The sequence below is a fragment of the Leucoraja erinacea genome, chromosome 14 (assembly GCF_028641065.1).
Source record: "Leucoraja erinacea ecotype New England chromosome 14, Leri_hhj_1, whole genome shotgun sequence".
NCBI lineage: Eukaryota > Metazoa > Chordata > Chondrichthyes > Rajiformes > Rajidae > Leucoraja > Leucoraja erinaceus.
Window position 1 is genome coordinate 28,766,708 of NC_073390.1, and position 26,003 is coordinate 28,792,710.

A 26,003-nucleotide genomic window follows, 5' to 3' on the forward strand; every position below is an offset into this window, starting at 1 on the left:
AACAAGTAGACAAACAACATGTAGGCCCTTATTGTGGAAGGGTTGGAGTTTAGAAACATGGAGGTTTTGTTACAGTTTTACTGGTGCCGTTGAGGCCACAGTGGAGCATTATACATAGTTTGGGGCCCTTACCTAAACAAGAATATGGTATAATTGGAACCAGTCCAAGAGATGCACCGGGTGATTCTGGGGATGGGAGGGTCAATCTACCAAGGGAGGTCAGACATTTTAGGTCTGTATTCCTTGGAGCTTAGAAGAAGGGGTGACCTAATTCAAATATAGATCTTGAGAGGGCTTGACAGGATGGATGTTGGGGTGATCTCACTGGTGGGAGTCTCAAACATGAGGACAATGCTACAAAGTAAGGGACAGTCATTTAAAACAGAACTGGGTGGAAATATCTTCTTTGAGGGTAGTGAATCTCTGCCCCAGTGGGTGGTGGAAGCTGCATCATGCGACATGAGGTATAAGAAGTGGAGGTGAGTAAATATTTTATAGATGAAGGAATGGAGGGCTGTGGAGAAAGGGTGCAGCCATGATCATCTTGAATGGTGGAGTAGGCTTGAGCACCTGATGGCCACTCGTGCTCCTGTTTTCATGTGACTGGTCTCCTTGGATCGAAAGAGGTTTGAGGAGATTTGGTAGAAGTGGCCGATGTAGATCGACTTGCTATTTTTCACAGATTGTTCAAAGATCAGAAGGCAGAGCTAAAGGCAAAGGGGGGTGTGAGGTAAAAGGTTTACTCGAAGAATAGCTGGGATTTTGCGTCTCTGCATGGAAACTCTGTGTGTGCATGTGTGTGTGTGGTGTGTGTGTTTATATATATACATGTGTGTGTGTGGTATGTGTGTGTATGTGGTATGTGTGTTTATTTGTGTATATATGTGTGTGTATGTGTGGTGTGCATGCGTGGTGTGCGTATATGTGTGTGTATGTGATGTGTGTGTGTGTGGCAGCTCTGACAGTTTGGAGTGTGTTGATTTGGTGTCTCTGTCTAAACACTGAGCCCTGCTGCTCCCATAAACCATCAATATTTACATCTGGCGACAGGTGCAACCTCTTGCTTGTTCCTCCATGTGAACGTTAATGTTTTTGAACTTGCGGCCATTGCAGTTCAAGGAGCTGAAACCCAACTCCTGTGGAATTAATGCCTCTGGTCAACAATCAGTTCAGGGGCCCAGGCAGGAAGGCTGAGATCCTCACCCCTGCTCTCACACGACTCACCTTGGCCACGCAATGAGCACATGCGAGCAGCTTATCTTTATGGAAGAATCTGTCCCTGACACACGTAATTGCTCATAATCACTACGCACTGAATCTCAACATACATTACATTTAGCTGTGGGAAGAAACTCCTTCAGCTAATGTGATCTTATCATGTACCACACTCACGTTCAATCAGTGGTGCAGTTGGTAGAGCTGCTGCCTCACCACACCAGAGACCTGGGTTTGATCCTGACCTCTGGTGCTATCTGTGACGAGTTTGCATGTTTTCCCTGCAACTGCATGGAGAACTCTTCACCATCTCCATCAATGAGGGGGATGGAGTGTCATATATCCAAGTTGTGTGGGCAGTGAAGAGGAGGCAGAGAGTACTCAGGGGGGGGGGGGGGGGGGGGGGGGGGGGGGGGGGGTGGGGAGAGACAAGTTCCGTGAATGGGAAAGGGCATGGCAGATGGGATATAAATGGTAAAATCAGGTCATCAATTTACCTAATTTTTAAAAATGGTGATTTTTAAAAATCCGTGGTGAGAGATTGAAGGTGTTGTTCAGAAACCCAACATGCCTTGCTCATGAAGCAGCACATGTTTATGTGCAAATACCATGAACAATTTAGAAGGCCGTCAGTACATTGTCTTTCTTGTGGGAGGATTTGAGTCCAAGTGTTGCGAGGGTTTCTTGAAATGATGTATGACTATGCCTGGGTGATAGTGCACAGGCCTGGGCTCCGATCCAAGGTGGAGTTGTGATGGAGAGCGAAGGTTCACAAGATGGATTCTTGGGATTGGGACTTGTCCTAGAAAGAAAGATTCAACAGATTGGGCCTATAGGGTGTCAGAAAATGAGAGCTGATCTTGTTGAAATGAGTATAATCCTTACAGGGCTTCACAGGTCAGACATAGCGAAGATATCCCCTTGACTGGAGTACCTGCAACTGGTGACCTTGCAGTGAAACTAAGGCGCCAGTCATTCAGGATGAGGCCTGTGACAAGATCCTGCAAGGTAGGCTGGTGAGATCACATGGAATTGGGTAGGAATTAACCCATGCTCGTTTAAACCAAAGATGGACACATCAAGCTGGAGTAACTCAGTGGGTCAGACAGAATCTCTTGAGAAAAGGGAAAGGTGATGTTTCAGGTCGAGACCCTTCTTCTGACAGTCAGGAGAGAGGGCCCAGACGTAAGGAAGGGTAAGGTGTGCAAATTACAGATCAAAGCAGATGATGGTAATTGATGTGGAGCATGAATTGCGGACAGTATTAAGTGTGGGGATCGAGAGTTGTGTGGCAGGTAAGGGAATGAAGGAATCTGGGATTAGTGCAGAGAAATAACACTGAAGTAAATCAGCTGTGATCTGATTGAATGAAAGTGATGGGCCGAATGGGCAGGCCCCATCTCTGCTTATTTCCGGTGCCTCAGCAGTTCCTGCGACAGTGCAACGCTCTCTCGGATCCACAGTGAGCCGCAGTTGGGAACTTGTAATCACCTGGAAGAACCATGTACCCACAAGCCTGTGACCAGCGGTGGGAGAGTTCTCAGCTGAGAGCCCGGCCGACACGGGGAAGTGTGAGAGGTAACAGGGGACCTGGTCTGGGAATCAGCCGGCAGCTCCAGATCTGAAGAAATGGACCCTACCCCCCCCCCCCGCTGCGAACTTACTGTTGGCATTTCAGATTTCCTCTGCTTGAAATGTCAAGACTTTCTCCTGCTATAATTCCACTAAAACATCCCCGTGAAGCCGGGTGTCCTGTGGACAGCTCACTGATTCAATCAAGAAGGGTTTTCAGAGTTTATTTCTTTAAGGGAGTGGGCCAGCAGTGCGGTAGAGGGTCTGTGGAGTGGGCTGGGCTTAGCTCAAGGTTAACCCTGTGTGTGAAGCAGCTCAGCCAGGGACATGGTTCAGCACGCAGCTGGGTGTCTGTATAGGCTTGAACCCCCACCCATAACACCACAGTAGTTGCTGCAGGCCTCGATGAGGTGACACTCTATATCATCTGAAGATAAGGTGGTAGAATGGCTCTGCGGCAGAGTTGCTGCCTCACAGTGACAAAGTCCCAGGTTCAATCCTGATATTACTGACCTTACGTGATGTCTGTGTGGAGTTTGCACGTTCTCCCTTTGACTGTGTGGGTTTCCTCCGCGTGCTCTGGTTTCCTCCCACATCCCAAAGACTATGGGTTTGTAGGTTAATTGGCCTCTGTCAATTGCCTGTCGTGTGCTGTGGGGTAACTAGTGTGAACTGGTGATCAATGATCGGTGGGGCAAAGGGCCTGTTTCCATGCTGTATCTCTCCAACTAACACCCGGGCTGTTTTCAGGCACACGCCCAGCAACAGGCAGCTCCATGGATTGTTTGATGGAGACTGGGGAATGATGGAGGGCCACTTTGTTTGTTGCAACTCAGAGCGCTTTACAATGACTTGAACAACAACAAACGTTTGGTCCAAGCATCCTGCCATTTCCACATTATTTGACACTGACAGCCAACAAGTGGGTTCTATAACACTGGACATAAGAATGTGGATATAGTCAATGGTGGGATACTCCAAACACTGAACCAGATTTCCACATCTGTTTTACTTTCCTGCAGCAGTTTAAAGTATTTTCTTTACAACAGGCTCATCCTCACCAGCCTTGCCGAGTTCACCCCGGGACAGGTCAGTGAATGGCCACTTTATGACCATAATACCACTGTGTCTTCCTCACATTTAAAAATGCACCATACAGAATGAAAGTATCATGTGCGGGTCCCACTGTAGTCATCCTGCACCCTGAGAAGGTCACATTTGTCAGTCAAGGTTTGCTTATTTGCATGACTTTGAGGATTTATTTACAGTCCATCGGAGTCTGGGTGAGTACAATGAGCTTCTCACCGCCAGTGCTGCCCTCTACGGATCATTCACCTGACCCCAACGGACCTCCTTGGCAGAAAGGATTTTCGTTCTGAGGCTCAGTTTTCCCTGTGCTTTGATCTGGATTGTTTAATACATCTTCCCCAGCCTGCCTCGCTAGTTCCTGTTGTGCAGCTCCTGCTGAATGTGGGAACCAGCTCCTCAGTTGTACACCAGCTCCACAGCTCCCATTGGCTTTGCCAACAGGCCCACTGGCTGGTCAGTGCCACCGGTCACACTGTCCCAGCGCTGGCAGCTGGTTCTGCTGTTAGTGGTGCTGTCTCTATTCAAATCTGACATGGACCCGCGAAGCTGGGAGAGAACCAGAGCTGATGCTTTGATGGTTCTTCAGAGAACGGATAGAATCCTTGGCAGCTGAAACAGACAGACCCACATGTCTACAGCACATACATATCTGTATATCTAATGAAAACACAGACCTGTATGTCTAAAGAACACAGACTGTGTGTCTAAAACACAGAGATCTGTGTGTCTAAAGCATGGGGATTTGCATGTCTAAGGCTGCTGCTCCTGTGTATCCTTCATTCTTTCTATAAGTTCATATAATTTCCTATAATATGTGAATCATAACAGTAACTGTAGTTCAAATTCTTCATTGACTGTGGGTGGATTAGAATATGTTCATGATTATGGGCCAAACCAATCGAGGAGAAAAGATTATGCCCAAGGACACCCAGATTAGCGAGTGTGGGAGTGAATCAACTGGGGAGTGAGTAGAGGACAAGTTTTAGTAGTGTGCATGTGTGCATGTGTGTTTGTGTGCACATGCACACGTAACTGATTCACATAACATGCACATATAAAACCTACACATTGTATTTAAAACAAGCACCTCCACACAACACACTCATTCACACTGCTCATACTCTTGCACACACTATAATGCAACACAGATATGCCGTGCACACCGCACGCTTCCACACAACAGATCACACAGTCTGCATACTTACATCACATACACATTCACATAGCACCCACAAACACGTTCACACAATATATAGTACACACATTCACGCCACACATACAACACACACACACACGTGTAACATACACATACCACTCACATTCACATCACACCACGGATGGCTGTGGAGGGCACGTCAATAGATATTTTAAAGCAGAGATAGATAGATTGTTGATTAGTACAGGTGTCAGGGGTTATGGGGAAAAGGCAGGAGAATGAGGTTGAGAGGGAAAGATAGATTAGCAATGATTGAATGATGGAGTAGACTTGATGGGCCGAATGGCCTAATTCTGCTCCTATCACTTGGAAACTTATGAACACACATGTAACATAAACCTCTCACATTCACATCACACATGAAATACATACACACCACACATATACCACACACATTTACATCACACATACAATACACACACCGTAAACATTCACACAACATACACAAATAACACACACACACACACACAATACACACAAACACATAACACCCATATCAAACACAGACACATTCCTCTACCTGTGTGCATTCTTGAGTATATTTTGTTCTCTTTGCAAATGGCACCAGCAACCCTCTAATGGACACAAAGATAGACACAAAAAGCTGGAGTCACTCAGCGGGACAAGCAGCATCTCTGAAGAGAAGGAATGGGTGACTTTTCAGATTGCGACCCTTCATCAGACTGCCTACAGGACACAAAGTACGGGAGTATCTCAGCAGATCAGGCAGCATCTCTGGAGAACGTGGATAGGTGATGTTTTGGTTTGAGACTCTTCTTGCACCTGCAATGGACCTTAAATTTACATTTTTGAAGAAAGGTCTCGACTCAAAACGTCTCAGTTTAACGCATCTTAATGGCCTGTCCCACTTAGGCTATTTTTTAGGCGACTACAGGCGATTAGGCTGTCGCCACGTGGTTGCCGGGGTGTTGCCTGTATGGTTGTGATTAGTTCCTCAGTCACCGAAAGAGTCATAGCGTCTTTCTGGTCACCGCTCGATTTTCAAAATGTTCAAAATGTTTCGGTAACAGTCGGCGAGTGGGTTTGACACCAATGAGCGTAGCTTGACTTCTCCTGACGTAGGTGCTGTCGTAGGTTGTCGCCAGGTGACGTCGGCTGACTTTGGTGAATTCCATCAGCGACTACCTACGTCAACCGGCGACAGGTCAAGAGAACGGCGTCAAGAGAAGTCGTAGCAACACGCATTGTCTTCAGTTGTGCTCAGTTGTCCGCCAACAGGGTCGTAGCTTGTCGCAAGTGGGCGTGGGCTGACTTCGGTTATCACCTGGGTGGTCGTAGGTTGTCGCAGGTGTGGTCGTAGGTGCACGTCCTAATGGGCCTGTCTTAATTAGGTGATTTTTTTGGCGTTGAAAATTTTTCAGTGACAGTGGCGACAATTTTTGCTGTATGCTTGACAATGATGCAAATGTTTCATCAGATTTCAACTAATCAACAGATTCTGTCTTTACCATCATCCACACTCTCAAGCCATGAATCTGCATTACTGTTATAGTTTGATTTGATAAATAATACATCTATTGATGCTCCTGAACACATCATCAGTGATGTAACTTGGGGTCATTGGGTGTTTCGGGTCTTTCAACATCAGGCACCCTCACCCAGGCGACCCAGCCGTGGTTGATCAGACCACGACGTGTGTTCAGGTGGCATTCGCTCCTCCCCATGGACCTCCTCTCCTGATACAGGACCATCTTGAGGCCTTCTCCGCTGCCTCGGTGGTGTTCTTGATGGCTCTTCTCCTCGCCACTCCATTGATGCCCAGCGCACTCAAGGCTTTGTAGAGCGATTGCCCTGCAAACGCTCTGCTTCTCACGACATAGTGAAATTTCAAGGGACTGGAAGAAGGGTCTCTGGCATGCAACATGTGCTGCCCGGTATGGATTGAGGGAAAGACTAATTGTAGGAAAGATTAAACACAGGAAAGACAGCCAGCTCAGCGAGTGTGGGAGAGACAAAATGAAAATCCAAAAACTGCAGAAGCTGGGCATCTGAAATAAAAACAGAAAACACTGAGCAGGTCAGGCAGCATCTGCGGAGAGAGAAACGGTTAACACTTCAGATCTTGCTCTGATGAAGGGTCCTAGATCTGAAACCAACTGCTTCTCTCTCCACAGATACTGCCTGACCTGCTGAGTGTTTTCAACATTTTCTGCTGTTATTTGGGAGAGACTAAATATTGCTTTTAAGTCAGTTTATGTGTATATATCCATGGCTGTCGTTTTCCTGACCAGGATAATGGTTGTGTATTTGAGAAATGGGCAAGGACTATATATTAAAGTAACTGTGTGCACACATGCACAGCCCTCTACTTATGTGCAAACTTGAATGCTCTTTGTTTTGTTTGCAATTGAAATGATAATCTCTTGTCCTACAAATGAAAAATACATCCTACCCTCCTTTTAGATTTAAACTGCATTGCACAATAATGATCATTCATTAGCTTTGAACAGATCTGGAATATTTTTGTCATTAGGAAATGCAACATAAATGCAAGTTAACTGTGATATCTTGCTGATGTGACCTTGCTAACATGCCTGGGAGTTTACTGACCATCAGTTTGTATCTTTACTGACGTGTATACCTTTATCTACACAGCCCGTGCTGGTCTGAACTGCATTGTAAGTGAACAATCTCTTTGAAGATGGTTATCTAACACCACCGTGTTTTGGTAAGACAGATGCTTTGTTTAAATTGGCTGCATTTTCACGACTGAAATCAAAGTCAGTGCGCAACAGGACAGAATGTGCTCTTTTGCAATGCAGAAAATGCTCTTTGTATGCCTCCATGAATTGATAGAGATATTCTTTCTGTGGCTGCTATCGAGGTCACTGGGCTGGCTCAGTCTCAGCACAGCTGCCGTCTTCTTTCCTCAGTTCTCTGTATGAAAACATCTGTATTCCCATAAATCAACTCCCAGAGTTAACTAACCCAAATAAAGCACATTCTGTTCATGTCAGCACCATGAGGTATTCCGAGTGCACACAGAGATAGGCTCACAACAGACCCAAGTCCAACGCTCGCTGCTCCCACAACTGAATGGTAATTAATATTTTAGAGCAATGAACTCGGCACATACGTGAGGGATAAGGAATGTAAGTGAACTGCCAAAGGAAACTGAAAAGTGTTGCAGAGGGTACTGACAAGGGGCAACTCCAGTGGAGCTACACACTGTGGCGACAAGAGCAGGTCAGAGGCTGGTGTTCTGCATTGAGTGGCTCACCTCCTAACACCCCAGGGCAAAGTAGGGAGTGCAATGGATGCTCTTGACTTCACATGAGGAGTTCAAAGCCAATAACACTAAAGAAGCTTGACAACAAAGCAGCCCACTGGGTTGGCACCTCACCCACTACCCTAAACACGTACTCCCTCCACCGCTGGAGTGTGCACTGTCTACAAAACACACTGCAGCTACTCGCCCAGGCTACTCTGACAGCACATCCAAAATGGCAACGTCTAGGATAAGGGGAACCTGTACATGGCCACACCACCACCTGCAGGTTCCCCTCCAAAGTCACATGCCACCCTGACATGGAAGTAAAGTGCTGGTCCTTCATCCGCATGGGATTTAAATCCTGGAACTCCCAACCTCAGCAGCACAGTGGGAGTGCCCTCACCAGGTGCAGTGTCTGGGCACCTTCATCTTGTCAAGGGCAGTTAGGGAGGGGCAATAAATGCAGGCCTGCCAATGGCTCTTAGATCCCGAAAATAAATAGAAAAATAGTCCTTGGGCATTTCTCAAATACACAACCATTATCCTGGTCAGGAAAACGACAGCCATGGAGTTTCCATTTCTGGGTGATCCTACAGGGCACAGTACAGATCTAAAACTGTAATATCCACTCAACATGGAAACGGTCTGTTGTCTGTCTCTCACAAACCAGTACAATATCTCCATCCCACTGATCCGGTATCTGTGAACCTAACACCGTCACCCTTCCCCCACACTTCCTCTCTTTGAAATACTCCGATTTGCCCTATCACCAACATCTAATATCTCCCCTATACTAAACCCCTGTTAGCTCCTTCACACTCAATAAAAACTAATATCTCATTCTTTTCAAATCAACATGGCATCTTCTTTATTGAAAGAATATATGTAATATCCCCTCCTTATATGTAAACCCATCTTATACCTGCATCTCCTTTGAACCCATCGAAAACTCATTGCCATGACACATCGACACATTTCATCTCTCATCAGGTTATTTCCAGCATTTTCTGTTTTCATTTCACTAATAATCTCTTCATTATTCAGGGAGAGGCCATCAAATGCTCTAGGAGGGCAGATGTTCATTGTTGAACTTTCCCCGACCTGGCTGGCCAAAGGTACACTTTAACCCGACTGCTTTGCCGATTATCAGTAGCATGAGTGGTCAGTGAGAGCACAGATCCTGCAGCTCTGCCGAAGTTCCACCTTTGTTGCTTCTCACCCTTTTCCCTGAATTTCTCACATCTCCTCTTCAAGATTTTGGATTATTATTGTCATATGTACCGAGGTACAGTGAAACACTTTGTTTTGCATGCTATCCAGACAGATCATATCATACACGAGTGCATCAGGTAGTGCAAATCAGAAAGAGTACAGAATATGGTGTTAGATAGAGAAAAGTGCAGGAAAAAAGTGCATGAGCCAAAATGAGGTAGATTGGAAGATCGGGATTTCATCCATAGCATATGTGGGATCTGTTCAAGAGTCTGATAAGAGCAGGGAAGAGGCTATTCTTGAATCTGGTAGAATGTGGTTTGAAGCTTTTGTGTCTGCCAAAGGTATGATGCACCCCGATAGGAGTCATGAGTCCCATCAATTATCAATGAGATGGTGAGTCAGGCAGCTGGAAACAGCCCTTTCAGCCTACTGACTCCTTGCCGATAATCGGGCACCCATTCATACCAGTCCAGGGTCATCTACTTTATTCTCACATGCCCATTAGCTCCCACAGTTCCAACTACTCACCTGCGCACTCGGGGCAAATTGCAGCAGCCAATTAACCCACTAACCCACATCTGTGGGATGTCAGAAGAAACTGGAGCACCCGGGGGAAATGGACACGATTACAGGACGAGCATGCAAATTCCATAAAGACATTGCCTGTGGTCAGGATGTTTGCTAGGTCTCCGGCGTTGTAAGGCACCGGCTGTACCCACTGAACTCATCTTCTGAATCTGAATCTGAACTCATCTTCATGGGCATATATTCCCAACTGACTATTTGGCACAGCTCTTGTGAAAGCAAAGCTTCTTTTTTTGTAAAATTGCTTTCTTCCAGAGATTTAGTCATGACTTCAATACACTGCATATTAACAGCAAGTGGAAGAGCCTCTATGGGTCAAACGGGAGGTATGTTCAGGGTATCATGAACAGCGGCAGCTGTTTCCGTAATGATTCACTTAGCATTCATTTACCTTTGACCCTCAGAATTGCTTTAACTTTCTTTCTGGCCACACACTGAATGAAAGCAACCGAGTCAAGTCTGCAGATTGACGGCTGCAGAGTTGTGTGGAAGGGGAGATGGGTCTTCGACCTTCACAGGGTCGATCAATGGGAACCAGGAAAATACCAGCTCGAAATACCAAGAAAAATCTATGATAAAGTGCATCCACTGTTCAGGAACATTTAACATTGACCCAATTAGCATGTGGGACTGATCTTCGGGGACCAGTGGTGCAGCAGTAGATATAATACTCATGCTGGCACCGCCATTTTTAGTGCCATTATTTAAAGTCCAAAGTCTGGTCGGTCCATGCGCTCCATGTACTAGAGTAGTTCCCGCGAACCGACATCCCTCTCCTAGTCTGGTCATCTTTGTGTCTAGGAGATTGCTGCTGGCAGCTGGCTTGGAAGGCGTTCGAGGCAATACCCTGGTTCACCATCTTACCTGCCCTAGCTCCTCGCATCTGACATCTCCAGCTCCCTCCCAGTTACACCGTCCAACGAGCCTTCGGGCAGCTCGAACGAGCCTTCAGGTTGGTTTACCGTGCCGTCCTACACGCCCTAGTCAGCATGAATGGTGCTGATGTGGAGATGGTTGAGAGCTTCAAGTTCCAAGACATAGAAACATAGAAATTAGGTGCAGGAGTAGGCCATTCGGCCCTTCGAGCCTGCACCGCCATTCAATATGATCATGGCTGATCATCCAACTCAGTGAACATAAAATTCACCAACCATTTGTCCAGGGTCATCCACGTTAAAGCCAAGAGACCACACTATTGCCTCAACTTCCTCAGAAGACCAAGGAGTATGGTTCCATTGACTATTATCAACTTCTACACATGTTCCGTAGATGGCTTCCAATTGGAAATAGCATCCTATTGGGAATTTGGCAATAGCGCTGCCCACGATAATAAAAATTGCAGAGAGTTATGGATGTAGCCCATTCCATCATACAAACCAGCCTCATCCCAATTGACTCCATGCACACTGGTTGCCTCTGGTAAGCAGCCAACATAATCAAGGACTACTCACACCCTGGTCTTTCCCATTACTCCCCTCTCTCATCAGGCAGAAGATACAAAGCTTGATAGCACATACCCCCAGATTCTGGAACAGCTTCTGCCCCACTGTTACCAGACTACTGAACGGTCCTGTCATAAGCAAAAAGTGTGGTCCTGACCTCCCACCCTATCGCATTGCAGCCCTTGCACATTTTTTATCTGCACCATCTCTGTAGCTGTAACACTGTATTCTGCACTCAGTTTATTTGTCTCGTTGCACCATTGTACTTGCCTTGATTGTGCTGATGTATAGTAGGAATTGGCTGGACAACACGCAAACACATTTTAACTGTATCCTCGTGTACGTGACAATAATAAAACAATATCAATACCAATACAATGAAGAGTGAGAGTGATGAGTTATTATGGCAATCCATTACTACAACTAGCCACTTATAACATTTCATATTTATTTAATTATTTGAATTGAACTTCCCCTCCTACCATGAAAGAATCTGGATACATTTCTCTGGATTGGAGATCCAGAAATGCATTCAGTAACCTGGCCTCTACACTACTGTAACACCAATATTCTCTACTGTTTATCAGTCAAACAGAAACTAATGAAGTTGATAGTTTTCAGGCCTGTATCTTGCTTTGTGTTTTGGTTGATGAAATGACATTTTAATCATCCATAACTAATGCTTTAATCATTTATAACTGGACACTCAGTCTGAAGAAGGGTTTCGGCCCAAACCGTTGCCTAATTCCTTCGCTCCATAGATGCTGCTGTGCCCGCTGAGTTTCTCCAGCATTTTTGTGTACCTATAACTGGACACTGATGTGTTAATCTAGTTACTCATGTTATAGTCAGCATTGATCGAGCACTGAAGTTTTAATCAACGTAAATTGGGCACCAATGTTTTAATCCTCTATAATCAGCCACTGATGTTTTCAGCCATGCTAACGAAAGCACAATTTCCTAAGTTTTTTTTAATACCCTGGTTTCAGTTCCGGAAAAGCAAATCAAATGAATGTTGTCGACATAGTTGAATGTCAGTGTTTAATGCACAGGGAAGTCAAACAGCTATTGTTTATGATAAAAGTTTAATTTAGTTTGTAAAGCGGGGAAGCTTTGAAGTCAAGGGAGGATGGCTAGAATGTAGACTCCCGTCTACTGAGATTCCAGGACTGATAAATGTTGAAACAAATTGGTATACATAAAAGACAAGCTACACTGCTACAGTATTAAAACAGGAAATAATTATTTGTTTGTTATTGTTTGGACAGAATTTGAACTGAAACCTGAGAATTTGAACTGAAACCTGAGAATTTGACCAGTCCTGGGCCAAGACTACCACAAAGAAGGTAGTTCTCTGTTTTCTTAGAAGTTTAAAGAAGTTCTGTATGTCTCGAAGTACTCCAGCAAACCTCCACAGATGTACTGTGGAAAGTACCCTGACTGGTTGCAGCATTGCCTGATATGGAAATTCCAGCACACAGGAATACAAGAGGCTACATAGTGTGGTGGTCTCAGCCGGTCCATGACGGGACCTACATCTACATCTACATGAAATGTTACCTCAAGATAGCAGCACCTATCATCAAGGATCCCCATCCAGACCATGCCCTCTTCTCACTGCAACCATCGAGCAGGTGGTACAAAAACCTGACGTTCCACCTCACCAGGTTCAAGAACAATTACTTTTCTACAACAATCAGGTTCTTAAACAAACCTATCACAACATACCTCAGCAACGGATCACTACAGCACACCTCTTGCCTTAACATGGACTTGTTTATTTTCTAATCATGTTTTTGCATTAATGTCTTGATTTTTATACAGTCTTCTTGCTTTTAGAATGTAATGTGTAATCTGTTTTTATGTTCAGGAAATAACTGCAGATGCTGGTTTATTTATTTGTCTGTCTATGGACCTGTGAAGGTGTTCCAAGCAAGATTTAAATTGTACCTGTACCTTTCACCAGACTTGTGCATATGTTAATAAAGTTGAACTTTAGGCTGGGGGGGAGGCTCATAAACCTAGGAAATTGTGCTTTGATTAGCATGACTAAAGACATCAATGGGTGATTACAGAGGATTCAAACATTGCCCCTGAGTTATGTGGTTTAAAACTTCAGTGTTTGATTAATGCTGATAATGACATAAATGATTAACACATCAGAACTCTTTTATACTTGGTCAAACCATCAGCACTCACTTATGAATGTTTAAAATATCCATATCCAGTTTTAGTTTTAAAAGACCAGAGCCTAGTAAAAAAAACAAACATAATTGGCTGGTTAATACTGATTTGCACTTCATTATCTAGTTATGTATCCCAGTATTAGTGTCTATTTATAGCTGATTAAAATATCTGTGCCCAGTTAATTTTGATTAAACCATCAATGCCTGGTTCCTTGATCAGTAAACCATAATTGTCCAGATAATGTTAAAATATCAGGGTCCAGTTACATATTATGAATATATTAGTCCCAGTCACAGACAGTTGAAACTTCAGCGTCTGGTTAATGCTCATTAAATCATCAGTGCCTGATTATAGATGGTTAAAGAATATCAGTGCCCAGCTATAGATTTCATCCACTATAATTCTAGAATCTGGTCTGTGTTGGAAACGTTTTTAAAAAGGTTTGAATGCGCTTGGCTCAGATGGTAATCACTTGGGAGCAGGACATGCACCATGTTGGATGGGATCAATTGTTGAATCTCTGCATTACACAGCACAAAGTTAATTAACCTCTGGGTCCTGCACTGCATTGGAGAGTGACTTTAAGTATCGAGGACCTGCTCAAGATTGGAGAGAATCAGTAGCCGAAGATTCACATTGTATTGGACGGGGCAAATTGTTGTCCCAGACACTGAGTGTCTGGGATCTGATCCTCAATGGATAGGGCCAATTTACATCAAGGGGTCACTGGGCAATGGACAGGGTCAAGTTGTGTCCAGGATCCACTTTGCATGAGCTGGGACCCACTCTGTAGTTGACTGGTCAATTTGTTTCAGGGAGCTGCCCTCCATTAATAGGGACAGTTATCATTTAGGACCTGTTCCAGTGTTACTTAGTCGAGAGGTCTTGCATGCATTCTACTCTGTATTAGATAATGTCAGTTAGTACCGACAAAATGTTATGCATTACAAAACTTGTGCTTTGTATCCATTCCGTGTCACAGTTATTGTCAACACAAGAGATTACAGATGCTGGAATGTTGAGCTGGAAAGACTTAGCAGATCAGGCAGCATATGTAGAGGGAATGGACAGATGCCATTTTGAGCCAGGACCTTTCATCAGACTGATCCAACACAGACAATATTCACTGTACAGGATCGCCTCACATTCCGTACCTGTTCCTTAGTGGGTGGGGGTAATGCAGCTCTACGACTCTTTTAGACCCCCAATTCCACCAATTCACGTAGGAGGTGATCGGCTAAAGCTGTGTTAACTTAAATAAGGGTCCCTTGTCCCACCCAGCGGCCACACAGAATGCGCTCACTTTATTCAGTGGAGCATGAGGGCGAGACAGGGAGATTATATTATCTCGGGGCACTGGCGCACTAAACACGCCTCTGTTTCATGGGTCTGAGACGCAGAAGTGCAGTGCATTTTTCAGCAGCCTTCCTTGGTTGCTAGGCCTCCCAGCCTCCCTCCTCACTGCCACCGCTGTCTCTGGGCTGATGTGCCAGAACTGAAACTTCTCATTGTGAGCAGCGGGTGACACAGCCCCACAGTGAAGCACGCCGAGCAACATTGACCCGCTCCAAGACCCCTATAAAGGATTCACACAGAAAAAAAATCATAAAGATCCTCTTATCAAACTTTTAGGGAGCGAAAAAAAATTGAAATTCTTTTCATACGGCAAACAATGAGCTCCCTCTGTTGGCTGCTGAACAATAGCCTGTCGCCAGCCGCTGTATCACTTATAAAAGAGAAACACCCTCTGTCAGACTGACTCACTCAGCTCTGGTTGAAAGCGTATTTGGGAAATGTACAGCTCTCGTCTGATTTAGTACCTCGCCTTTCACTGTATAAACACTGCAGGTGGATTTCGAGGCAGAATTCAGGCGTGCGACCCTTTCTTGCTGAGCACCGGCTGGGATGTCACTGGCAGCAGGTAAGTCAGTGTGCAGCATGTTGCAGTTTGCAGTGCGGGAAACAAAGGGAGCTGCTGTGCGTGGAGGAGAGAGGTAGGGAAGGGAGACGGTGGGCATGGGAGGGGAGAGGAAGAGGCGGCAATGGGCAGGGGGGGTTGATAAATAAAGCGGTGACAGGCTGATAGAGAGAGGAAAGAGAGAGGCAAGACCCAGAGCAAGCGAGAAGAGAATGTAATAACCAGGGGGAAATAATCATAGAACAGGATGAGGAAAAAGGGAGAGAAAAACTATCTTAGGACCTCGTGCAACAAAACAATAGTTTCAGCAAAGTCTTTCCTGGAATCCTTTTATCTCAGTGCAAACATCCCCATGTTTGCTGCTATCTCATTGACTTCTTTAATAGTTTCCAGGAACCTTCAATAGTGAGGTAATGCTGTAATTGTGTTATTCTGCACTTTAAATACTTGATGAGAAAACTCGCGCTCTGGAGCTCAGGAAGGGAGCTGTTTGTTGCATGCTGTGACTTTGCACAGCAAAGCGCAGTAACACATACCTTGCTGTGTTTTACCAAACCCTCACTTTGATGCAGCCTTGGAGAGCAATCAAAAGCTCATTGTAGGAGGTTTGTCGTACAAACTACATGCCAATCCAATGGCACCAGCAATCAAATTCTGAATGTTTACATTCATGCTGCTGGAGTAAGCAGAGCAAAGGGTACAGCTTCAGAAGCGTGTGTCAGACTTCGATGCAACAGTATATACAGCAGCAGGCACATAATCTCCTTTTCAAATCAGGGAAAGTTTGCAAACTGATATAGTCTGTAGAAAGCAGGCAGATTAACTGGAGAGAAACAGCATAGAAGATGTATAGATAACTCATCAGAGCTGGGGGAAAACAAAATGGAATAACACCCTGAGATGGGAATATCTAGGGATTGTCAGATAGATTAAGTAGATAGATAAATAGATAAAATAATTAGATAAATAGGTATTAGGATAAATAGGTAGCTCCTGGCACAGTTCCTCAGCCTTCCCTAAACCACCCTTTGCCCACCCACCCCTCCTATGTTTCTCCCACCTTCCTACCCTCACCCAACTGCAGCATTTGGTTCTTTATCCCCCTTCTACATCCCACCCCATCCACCACTCACCACCATTATCTCCCCCCCCCCCCACACCTCCTGCCAGACCACTCAGACAGCTCAAGCTAGGGCGACGCAGCTGGGGAAGAGGAGAGGAAGAGGTTTGAGAGAGAAGGGAAAAATACATTGGCAAGGGGAAGAGACAAGGAAGAGACAAGTCCTGACCTCCGGAGCTGTCTGTGTGGTTCACACATACTCCCTCACCTGCTCTGCTTTCCTCCCACATCCCAGACATGTCGGTCAGTCGATTAATCAGATGCTGAATATTGTCCCGAGTTTGTGGGTCGAGTCAGAGGGAACATGGGCTTCCTAGTGAGAATAGGTGACTGGGGAATGGGATTACTCTGAGAGCCAGCATAGACTCAAAGTACTGAATAGCCTTGCTCTATGTCACATGGAAATTCTAAATCTACAATGGAACAAAGAGCGTGCAGAAGGGAAAATCCAAAAGACAGCAAGAAAGAGGAGCTAGCACATAGAGCGAGAGAGAGGGGAAGAAGAGTGATAGAGAGATGCAGCTGGTCTTTCTCCATCAGCCTGCCTGATTCTGGTGAGAAGGTGCTTTGTGTCAGATGATCCCTAGTCACTACAGAATCCCCCCGAGTCTCTCCAAGTCGCTTTGAAGAATGTTTGAAGATTGTCTGAGTAGGGTATCAGAGAACGCCTCCAAGAGTCATTACAAACTCAACCTCAGTCTGGCCCTGTCTGGGGGCTGTTCCATTGAACCGCTGGCCAAAGGAGGATGAAGGAGGGCTCGGGGTCTGAGCAAAGCATTCCTTGCATTCTTTTTAGCGGAACAGCTTCTATCTCTGGTAACTGAATCTTATCCAGTGCTTTCCGACAGGCACCCTGTGCAGAGTAAGCAACGAGAGAGTTCAGCAGCTTGCTGAGAAATCCTGAGTCCTTGTTCTTTGTCTCACAACTCTTTGTTAGATTTGTAGTCACCGTGTGTGGGATGTGTCGACCCTCACTGGTCTTTTGCTTTCTTTCTTAGTCTAACAAAATGCATCTCAAAATTCAGCCAGTCGGAGCCCTGTTGAAAATCAAACCACTGGCTTTCATTTCTCTCCATCTTGTCTTTCTTTTAATTTCCCATCTCTCCATGTCCTCGCCTGTTTGAATCTCTGCAATGAAAACCTTATCAGTCACATTGGCAAAATGATTGAGAATTGCAGTAAAGGTGGTGTCGAGAGGGTGCCCACTGCCAACTCCCCCTCCTGAACGCCAGGGGAGAGGAGCTTCCATTGACCAGCCGACACGGGCTCTCCAGTCACCCTCTGAAGCCAAGGAGAATCCAGGATGAGGTGCTTGATTTTGAGTCTGAAGAAGGGTCTCGACCTGAAACGACCATTCTTTCTATCCAGAGATGCTGCCTGACCCGCTGAGTTACACCAGCATTTTGTGTCTGTCTTGAGGTGTATGCTGCCCTACTTTGACAAAATGATGCAACTGACAGAAAGGCGTTTTCTTGTAAATGAGGAAAACGTCTTTTTCTTTCAGCTCTCTGTGATGGAATTTCTTACTTCTCTGGTATAAATATTTTCAAATTGTACTCAGAGAAGACTTATTTTGTTCACCATTGTGTAGAGCATATCTCAAATACCCTAAAACAAGCAATAACTCAATGTTGACAAAATTGTCAGTTGCTTCCTATTGTCATATTAGGGCAGTGTGGATCTCGCATCCATCACTCCATCATTACAAGGGCAGTTGCTGAAATAAACCTTGAAGCCAACCAGCACACAGTTATTCAATTTCCGTTGTTATGTTGTTTGTGCCGGTGATGATATTATTGACTAATTTTTATTTTTATAACTAATTCTTTGTAACTATTTATTTTACTTTTGTCCAGTTTTAAGCACAAATTACTCACATGGATACCACTGAAAGCTCCTTTCTCCTCATTCATTCCCTGTAGCCCACAGAAATCGCACACCAGTGGCACAGCGGGTAGAACTGCCACCTCATAGCACCAGAGAACCAGGTTCAATCCTGGTCTCTGGCACTGCATGTGTGGAGTTTGCACGTCCTCCTTGAGATCGTGTGGGTTACCTTCAAGTACTCCGGTTTGCTCCCACGTCGAAAAGCCACATGGGTTGTTAGGTGTACTGGCTGCTGTAAATTGCTCCTAGTGTAGAGGCGAGTGCTAGACCCTCGGAGGTAATGTTGAGAATGTAGGGAGTGAAAATGGGATCAACGTAGGATTACAGTAAATGGGCAGTTGATGGTTGGCGCAGACTCAGTAGGTCGAAGGGCCTGTTTCCATGTGGTGTCTCTGTCATGCGCCGGACTGAGCGGTGTTGACCCCTACTGGCCACAAGTGGTAGCTCCATTCCACACTACGTTTGCCACTCATCACAGCAGGCTCATTTCATCAATGCATAATCATCATTATGCAATTAGCATAATCTTAACTGTCTGTTCATTTATTACAACGGGGACCTTACACCACATACTCACTGTGAAGGTTACATTCATCTCTCTCTGCAAGTAATATTGATTATTATAGGCAGCTAGATATGTGTTGAGGCAGTTTAAAGTTGAGGGACTCTTAATAACTATCTAAACTATCTTAATAACTATCTAAAAATATGCGGAACTTGAGGTAATGGATATGTGTGTACACACATTCAAACATTTATAAAAGCAGCAAAATCCATTAAATTAAAATTATAGTACATGCTCTGATTACTGACTATACTGCAGTCACCATTATGGGATAGGTTCCTTATTGTGGGCTACAAAGATTACCTGTCATATTTATTACTGCATTACTTGCGATGTTACTAAACATTTGTCACCATTTGTAGGATTTATTTCAACAGTCTGCACACTATGCTGCAGGCTAACATTCATTATAGAAGCCAAACACACCTACAGTATTGTTTTATGTTTCCTTGTACACTTCTTGCACATCTATATCTCTTAAAGATCATGTGTATATTGCACACAGCTCAAAGTCTGCCTCTGGCCCTCAAACAATTGTCTAATTTTGTGTCTATCTTCGGTTTCAACCAGAATCTGCAGTTCCTTCTAACACATTTTGTCTAATGCAAGTGCATGGTTAGCAGTTTGTAATGAAACTGTTTCGATTCACAGTGAACAGCTGTAATGAGCTCTGCGAATGCAATTAGCAATTTGCAATGAAGCCTTCATAATGGGGTTCAGTGAAAGCACAGTCAGCAGCGCTGACAATTGATAGTAGTTTGTATTGAATAGAAATTAAAAAAGGAAAGTGATGGAAATACTCAACAGGTCAGGCTGCATCTGTGGAGAAAGGAAGATAATCCACATTTAAAGTCTATGATCATCCATTAGAATTGAAAATGCACACCGAGCAGTTTGCAAATAGAGTCCTTATTACACAGAGGGAAGTGACAGTGCATGGATGGGAAGGGAATGGAGGGTTATGGTCTGAGCGCAGGTATATGGGACTAGGGGAGATTATGTGTTCGGCACGGACTAGAAGGGTCGAGATGGCCTGTTTCCGTGCTGTAATTGTTATATGGTTATTATATTATATGGTTATGTGTTTAGACCATAAATGCAAAAGGGAAATGGATGAAAAAAAACAAAGAATCTTTAGTCGGATATACACAGTATACAAGAAGTAGTGAGTTTGCAATGAGCCTCACAAATCGCAGCAACCATCTGCAAGATGTGGAAATAGATAGAAAACACTGAACAAATCCGTGGAGAGAGAAACAGAGTTAATGTCTCGGATCAAGACTCCATTGTCAGAGCCATGGGTTCTGGCAAAGGTTCTCAGATTAGAAACGATAACCGTTTCACTCTCCACAGATGCTGCCTGGTGTGCTGAGTGTTTCCTGCTTTGATTTCTGACCTCCAGCGTGGACAGGTTTTGATCTTCAGCCTCTGCTTGTTTTCCAGGCGTCCAGTGAAGCTGAGCGTGGCCTGCACTCTGTGAGGGTGACCATGGCGTACGCCCTCCTGCCCAGCAATGCCAGTGGTCCACAGTGTGGTCAGGAGAGTGCCGAGGAGAACCTCTTCTTCTCCTCCTTCTACGGGGTGGTGTTTGTGCTGGCGTTTGTGGGCAACATCCTCGCTGTGTGGGTCTTCTCCTGCGACAACAACACCAACACCACCACTAACATCTACCTGATGCACCTGGCGGTGGCCGACCTGTCCTACGTACTGATCCTGCCCATGCGCATGGTCTACCACCTGAGCCAGAACCACTGGCCATTCGGCGAGGTGCCTTGCCGCATCACCGGCTTCCTCTTCTACCTCAACATGTACGCCAGCATCTTCTTCCTCACCTGCATCAGCGCCGACCGCTTCCTTGCCATCGTCTACCCGGTCAGGTCCATGCGCTTCCGAAAGCCGCTCTATGCCAACATGGCCTGTGTGGCGCTGTGGGTGTTGGTGGTGGTGGGGGTGGCTCCCATGCTGGGAGCGCCGCAGACCCTGCAGAGCAGCAACACCACCACCGTCTGCCTCCAGCTCTACCGCGAGAAGACCTCCACCTTCGCCCTGGTGCCCCTGACGGTGGGCTTTGTGGTTCCCTTCGTGATCACCGTGACCTGCTACCTGCTCATCATCCACAGCCTCCGCCGGGGCAACCGCATCGAGAGGCACCTGAAGGACAAGGCCATCAAGATGATCATCCTGGTGCTGACCATCTTCCTCATCTGCTTTGTGCCGTACCACATCAACCGCTACCTCTACATCCTGACCAGCGGCACGGCGCAGGTCGGCTGCCGGCAGCGGCGGCTGATGGCCCTCAGCAACCGCATCACCTCCTGCCTCACCAGCCTCAACAGCTGCCTCGACCCCATCGTCTACTTCTTCGTCGGCGAGAAGTTCCGCGAGCGATTCTGCCACTTCGTATGCGGCCGTAGGAAGAGGACGCAGTCCGTCAGCCACGAGACCAAGACCAACGAGAGCTCGCTCAGCGGCAAGTCCGAGCTCTAGCTCTGCCGCCGAGCAACTGCCCCCCGATACCACAGTCAGCCAGTAGGGGGTGTGAATGGTGTGTCAGGTGGAGTTTGGGCATGTCTATGTATGTGAGCATGTTGTGTGTGTGTGTGTGTGTGTGTGTGTGTGTGTGTGTGTGTGTGTGTGTGTGTGTGTGTGTGTGTGTGTGTGTGTGTGTGTGTGTGTGTGTGTGTGTGTGTGTGTGTGTGTGTGTGTGTGTGTGTGTGTGTGTGTGTGTGTGTGTGTGTGTGTGTGTGTGTGTGTGTGTGTGCGCATGTGAGGGTGGGGTTTGGGCATGTCTATGTATGTGAGCATGTTGGCATGTGTGCGTGTGTGTGTGCATGTGCGGGTGGGGTTTGGGCATGTCTATGTATGTGAGCATGTTGTGTGTATGAGACTAGTGTGTGTCAGGCTGGTATGAGTGATTCAATGAAAGACACAAAAAGCTGGAGTAACTCAGCAGGTCAGGCAACATCTCTGGAGAAAAGGAATGGGAGACGTTTCGGGACGAGACCCTTCTTCAGACTGAGAGTCGGGGAAAGGGAAATGAGAGATATCGATTGTGATTTAGAGAGATATAGAACGAATGAATGAAAGATATGCAAAAAGTAACGATGATCAAACAAAGGTGGAGCCCACAATGGTCCATAGTTGGCTTAGGCTAAGTAATAACAAGTTGTACAACTAGTGAAACTCAACAGGACAACAGTGAAACCATTATGATGATGAGGATGGGGATGGAGAGAGAGGGGATGCATGGCTTACTTGAAGTTAGAGAAATCACTATTCATGCCACTGGGTTGTAAGCTGCCCAATATAAGATGCTGTTCCTCCAATTTGCATTTGGACTGACCCGCTTGAGTTACTCCAGATTTTCGTGTCTATCTTCGGTTTAAACCCACATCTGCAGTTCCTTCCCACACATTTGGTTTGACAGATTGTTGCGTGTGTGAGTGAGAGACATGTATACGTTTTTAGTATGTGTTTGGTTGGTGTGTATGAATGTGAGGTAGAAGTATGTGTGAGAAGTTAGAGTCTATGTTTGTAAGTGCGTGTGATTGTAGTGTAGGTGCAAGGTTGTTGTATACAAGGTTTGTATGTGTATAGTGGTAGTTGTTGTGTTTGTGTGTCAGATTGATGTCTGCGCGTATTTGTTAAGCAGTTAAGTTGAATTTGTTAATTCACAAGGTGAATATCTAAGTCATTACAATATGGACATGCTGAAGAGTGCATCTGATGATGCAAATCGATTTGATGTGAATCAGTGTGACACCAGAGACAGCCCAATGGGTCCGCAGTGCTGAACCTGTAGCCATTGTGAAATCACACCTGTGGGACTGTAGTTGGCGTTTGGAGTGAGACGGAGATAGGTGTGGAAGAACTCATCTGTGAAACTCTGAATAGACCCAGGACGATACCTGATTTTTTGGAGGCTGGCACTCGGCAGATGTTATCATTGAAATATCCTATTCTAGGTGACATCACAGATGGACACAGTAACAGCAGCTGCATTTATGGACCTGTGTCGCTGATCTTGACATTGAGAGACAACCTAAATGAAGGAGCTAACTGTAAAAAAAATGGTGATGCTGGAATCATCAACACAAACTTTCCCTGAGCTGCCGTGGGGTGAGGTGGTGGTGCAGGGTGTGGGAGCGGGGTGGGCGGTGGGTGGGGATGGACAGTCGGGTGGGCAAGTTGGGGATGTAGTTTTCTCAGTTGTTCTGCACGTGAATTATACAACGGATCCCTCGGCCAACTGGGGAACAGCCAGCCACAGGGCAGGAGGATGGGAAACAACCCAGAAGACTACTTTCCCTCTTCTGGAGGCAGTGCGGGAGGGGTACAAAGTTCTTGTGCTACAGACCCTTCCAGCAAGTGTCAAGCTGGGCTCTTGGAATTAGCACAATTGCCCTGCAAAATGTTCTTTAACTTGTAAATTTAAACGTAGAGTCAGTCTACGGGCATTTGTCAAACTGAAGGAAGAAATCAAAGCAAGCTTCTTTCCCCAGGCAGAGTGCAGAATCCCATTGAGCGATGGATTCTTCTTCACCTCCCCAGGTCAGCCAGTGCTGCATGGGATCTGATCATCTTTACCTTAGACTTTTTAGACTTTAGAGATACAGTGCGGAAACAGGCCCTTCGACCCACCAGCGATCACCCCGTACACTTGCACTATCCTACATACTAGGAACAATTTTTACAACTTACTGAAGCCAATTAATCTACAAACCTGTATGTCTTTGGAGTGTGGGCTGAAACTGGAGCACCTGGAGAAAACGTCACGTGGTCACGGGGAGATCGTACAAACTCTGTACGGACAAAGAAACTGCTCCCTGGCTGCTTGTTGCTTAGCATCAACCTGCCACTGAATCCACTTCAACACCGGGTCCCCTTCACACAGTTTGCTATCTCTATGGGGTTGGTTATCAGCTCTAACTAATGGGTCGATCGATGTGTCCACCTTGCTTTGGGAAGACATTGAGCATGTAGAGCCATGGACCAAATCCACCAGAAAATAAACAAATGCACACCACATCCTGTTAAATGTTACAAAGCGGCCACACATTGGCTGAACTCGTCTACAGCAGGGTTAGTGTGCTGCTTGAGTATATCCTGTCATTGACTGTTCTTCCTGTGTTGACTGTGACATGGTGTGGTAATTATTTCAGCACATTGGTTGCCTGCAGTGGGACTGTTTTCTGTGCAGCAGTACTGTTGTACTGGTTTTTTTTTTACAAAATCCACAGCTCTTTCCCACTGCTCACTGACAGCAGGCAAAAGTAAGTTTTTAAAGCAAATGTTGGGCGTGGGTTTTGACATGCCTTCAGTTTCATTGTGTTCAGGTCCATGATTACTCTGCTGTTCCTCAAGGAGCTGAAGTCCTTTCCGGCTGGTTTTAGTTTCCAGCAGCATTTGCAATCAACTTGTACAATGAAATCAACTCAACAAAGGGTATCGTTCAATTACTGCAAGCATGGCACTCAGTGATGCCATTCAGCCCATCATGGTCAGGGCTGTCCCAATCCTTCAGCTGAACATCTCCTCCCAGTGAGAATCCTCGCTCTGTCCCCTTCATCACCAATTCTTCCAATAACGCTTCAGCATCTTAATTAATTTTCAATAACTCTCCCTGTACCAGCAACCGATATCTCTAATACTCAGTTCGTACACAGTATCAAAGTTCCAGCCCCATACCTCTGATTTTTGTTTTCATAATTGGAAACTCCAGACTACTTACATAGGCTTCCTGTATGTAGCCCCACATATATAGCTCTGTGGGCAGAGGGGCAGCACTAATGTGAGAGGATTGATTGGACATTGATGGCTTGGTCCCATTTATCCCACATGCTTTGGTCCTTTCCTTTAGCATGGCTGGGAAAGCCTCCACAACATCCCTGCCCGTCTAAGAGTCGTTTAAGCCTCTTCTCTTATTTGATATTGGATGCCGGTATTTTTTTACAGTAGATGACAACGTGGGAACATTGGAAGGTTTTCTCTCACCAGGCAAACCATGGAACCCACATCCCTGCCCATGATACGATGCCTAACTTTGTATACCTGCTCATTGCAAGTTAAGTCAGTTCAATGAGAAATGATAACAATCATATTCTCCAGACTTAAAGTTACATAAAATGCACAATTGCTGTCTAACCCTTGTACAACAAACACCGTCACCAACACTCTTAGCATTACACCCCTATCATTACACCATTCTCAGTCACAATATCACATTCACAGTGTTACAATATTATCTCCGATGATATTCCCAATATTTCACCATTCCATCTGTAACGCTCCCAGTGTTACAGCTCCTTGACCTCAGCTTTCTCAGTGTACATCACCCAGCCAACACTCCACCCCCAGGCTCTGTGGCTAAACCAGCCTATCTCATCCCCACCCTTCACATCCTCACAATCACCCCCCTCACGCACACCCCCAACCTTTCACACCTTCTACCCCTCTATATCACAATCACCTGACTCGGTATGAGTTGTTCAATGGCTGGCACCAATCACTTTGTATATTTTTTTACTGTTTGTCTTATCAGCGAACCTCTGTTTGGTCTCACTGTTACTCTGGTCATAACACACCTGACCCTCACTCTTACACTCGGTGTAACAACTTGCACTCATCATGTTTGTTCTGTGAGAGAGACTACAAGAGAGTTGTATTGTTGCCACGTGTAGTCTGATACATCAGCTCCAGTCCTGCGGCACAAGGGTCTGACTACTTCCTGCTCCGCACGATCAGACCAAGCTTTTTGCTG

General features: G+C 45.6%; 2 protein-coding genes across 3 annotated transcripts in view; one reads left to right on the forward strand and one right to left on the reverse strand.

Annotated features, from left to right (window-relative positions):
• The window catches only part of LOC129703479 (LIM and senescent cell antigen-like-containing domain protein 1), a 53,756-nt gene that overhangs the window by 14,156 nt on the left and 13,597 nt on the right, over window positions 1–26,003 (reverse strand). The window lies entirely within an intron of this gene.
• LOC129703480 (uracil nucleotide/cysteinyl leukotriene receptor-like) lies at window positions 14,886–23,383 on the forward strand. The gene is made up of 2 exons (XM_055645987.1): window positions 14,886–15,674; window positions 20,687–23,383. Exon 2 carries the CDS (start codon window positions 20,732–20,734, stop codon window positions 21,728–21,730), a length of 999 nt encoding a protein of 332 aa, XP_055501962.1. The 5' UTR covers window positions 14,886–15,674; window positions 20,687–20,731; the 3' UTR covers window positions 21,731–23,383.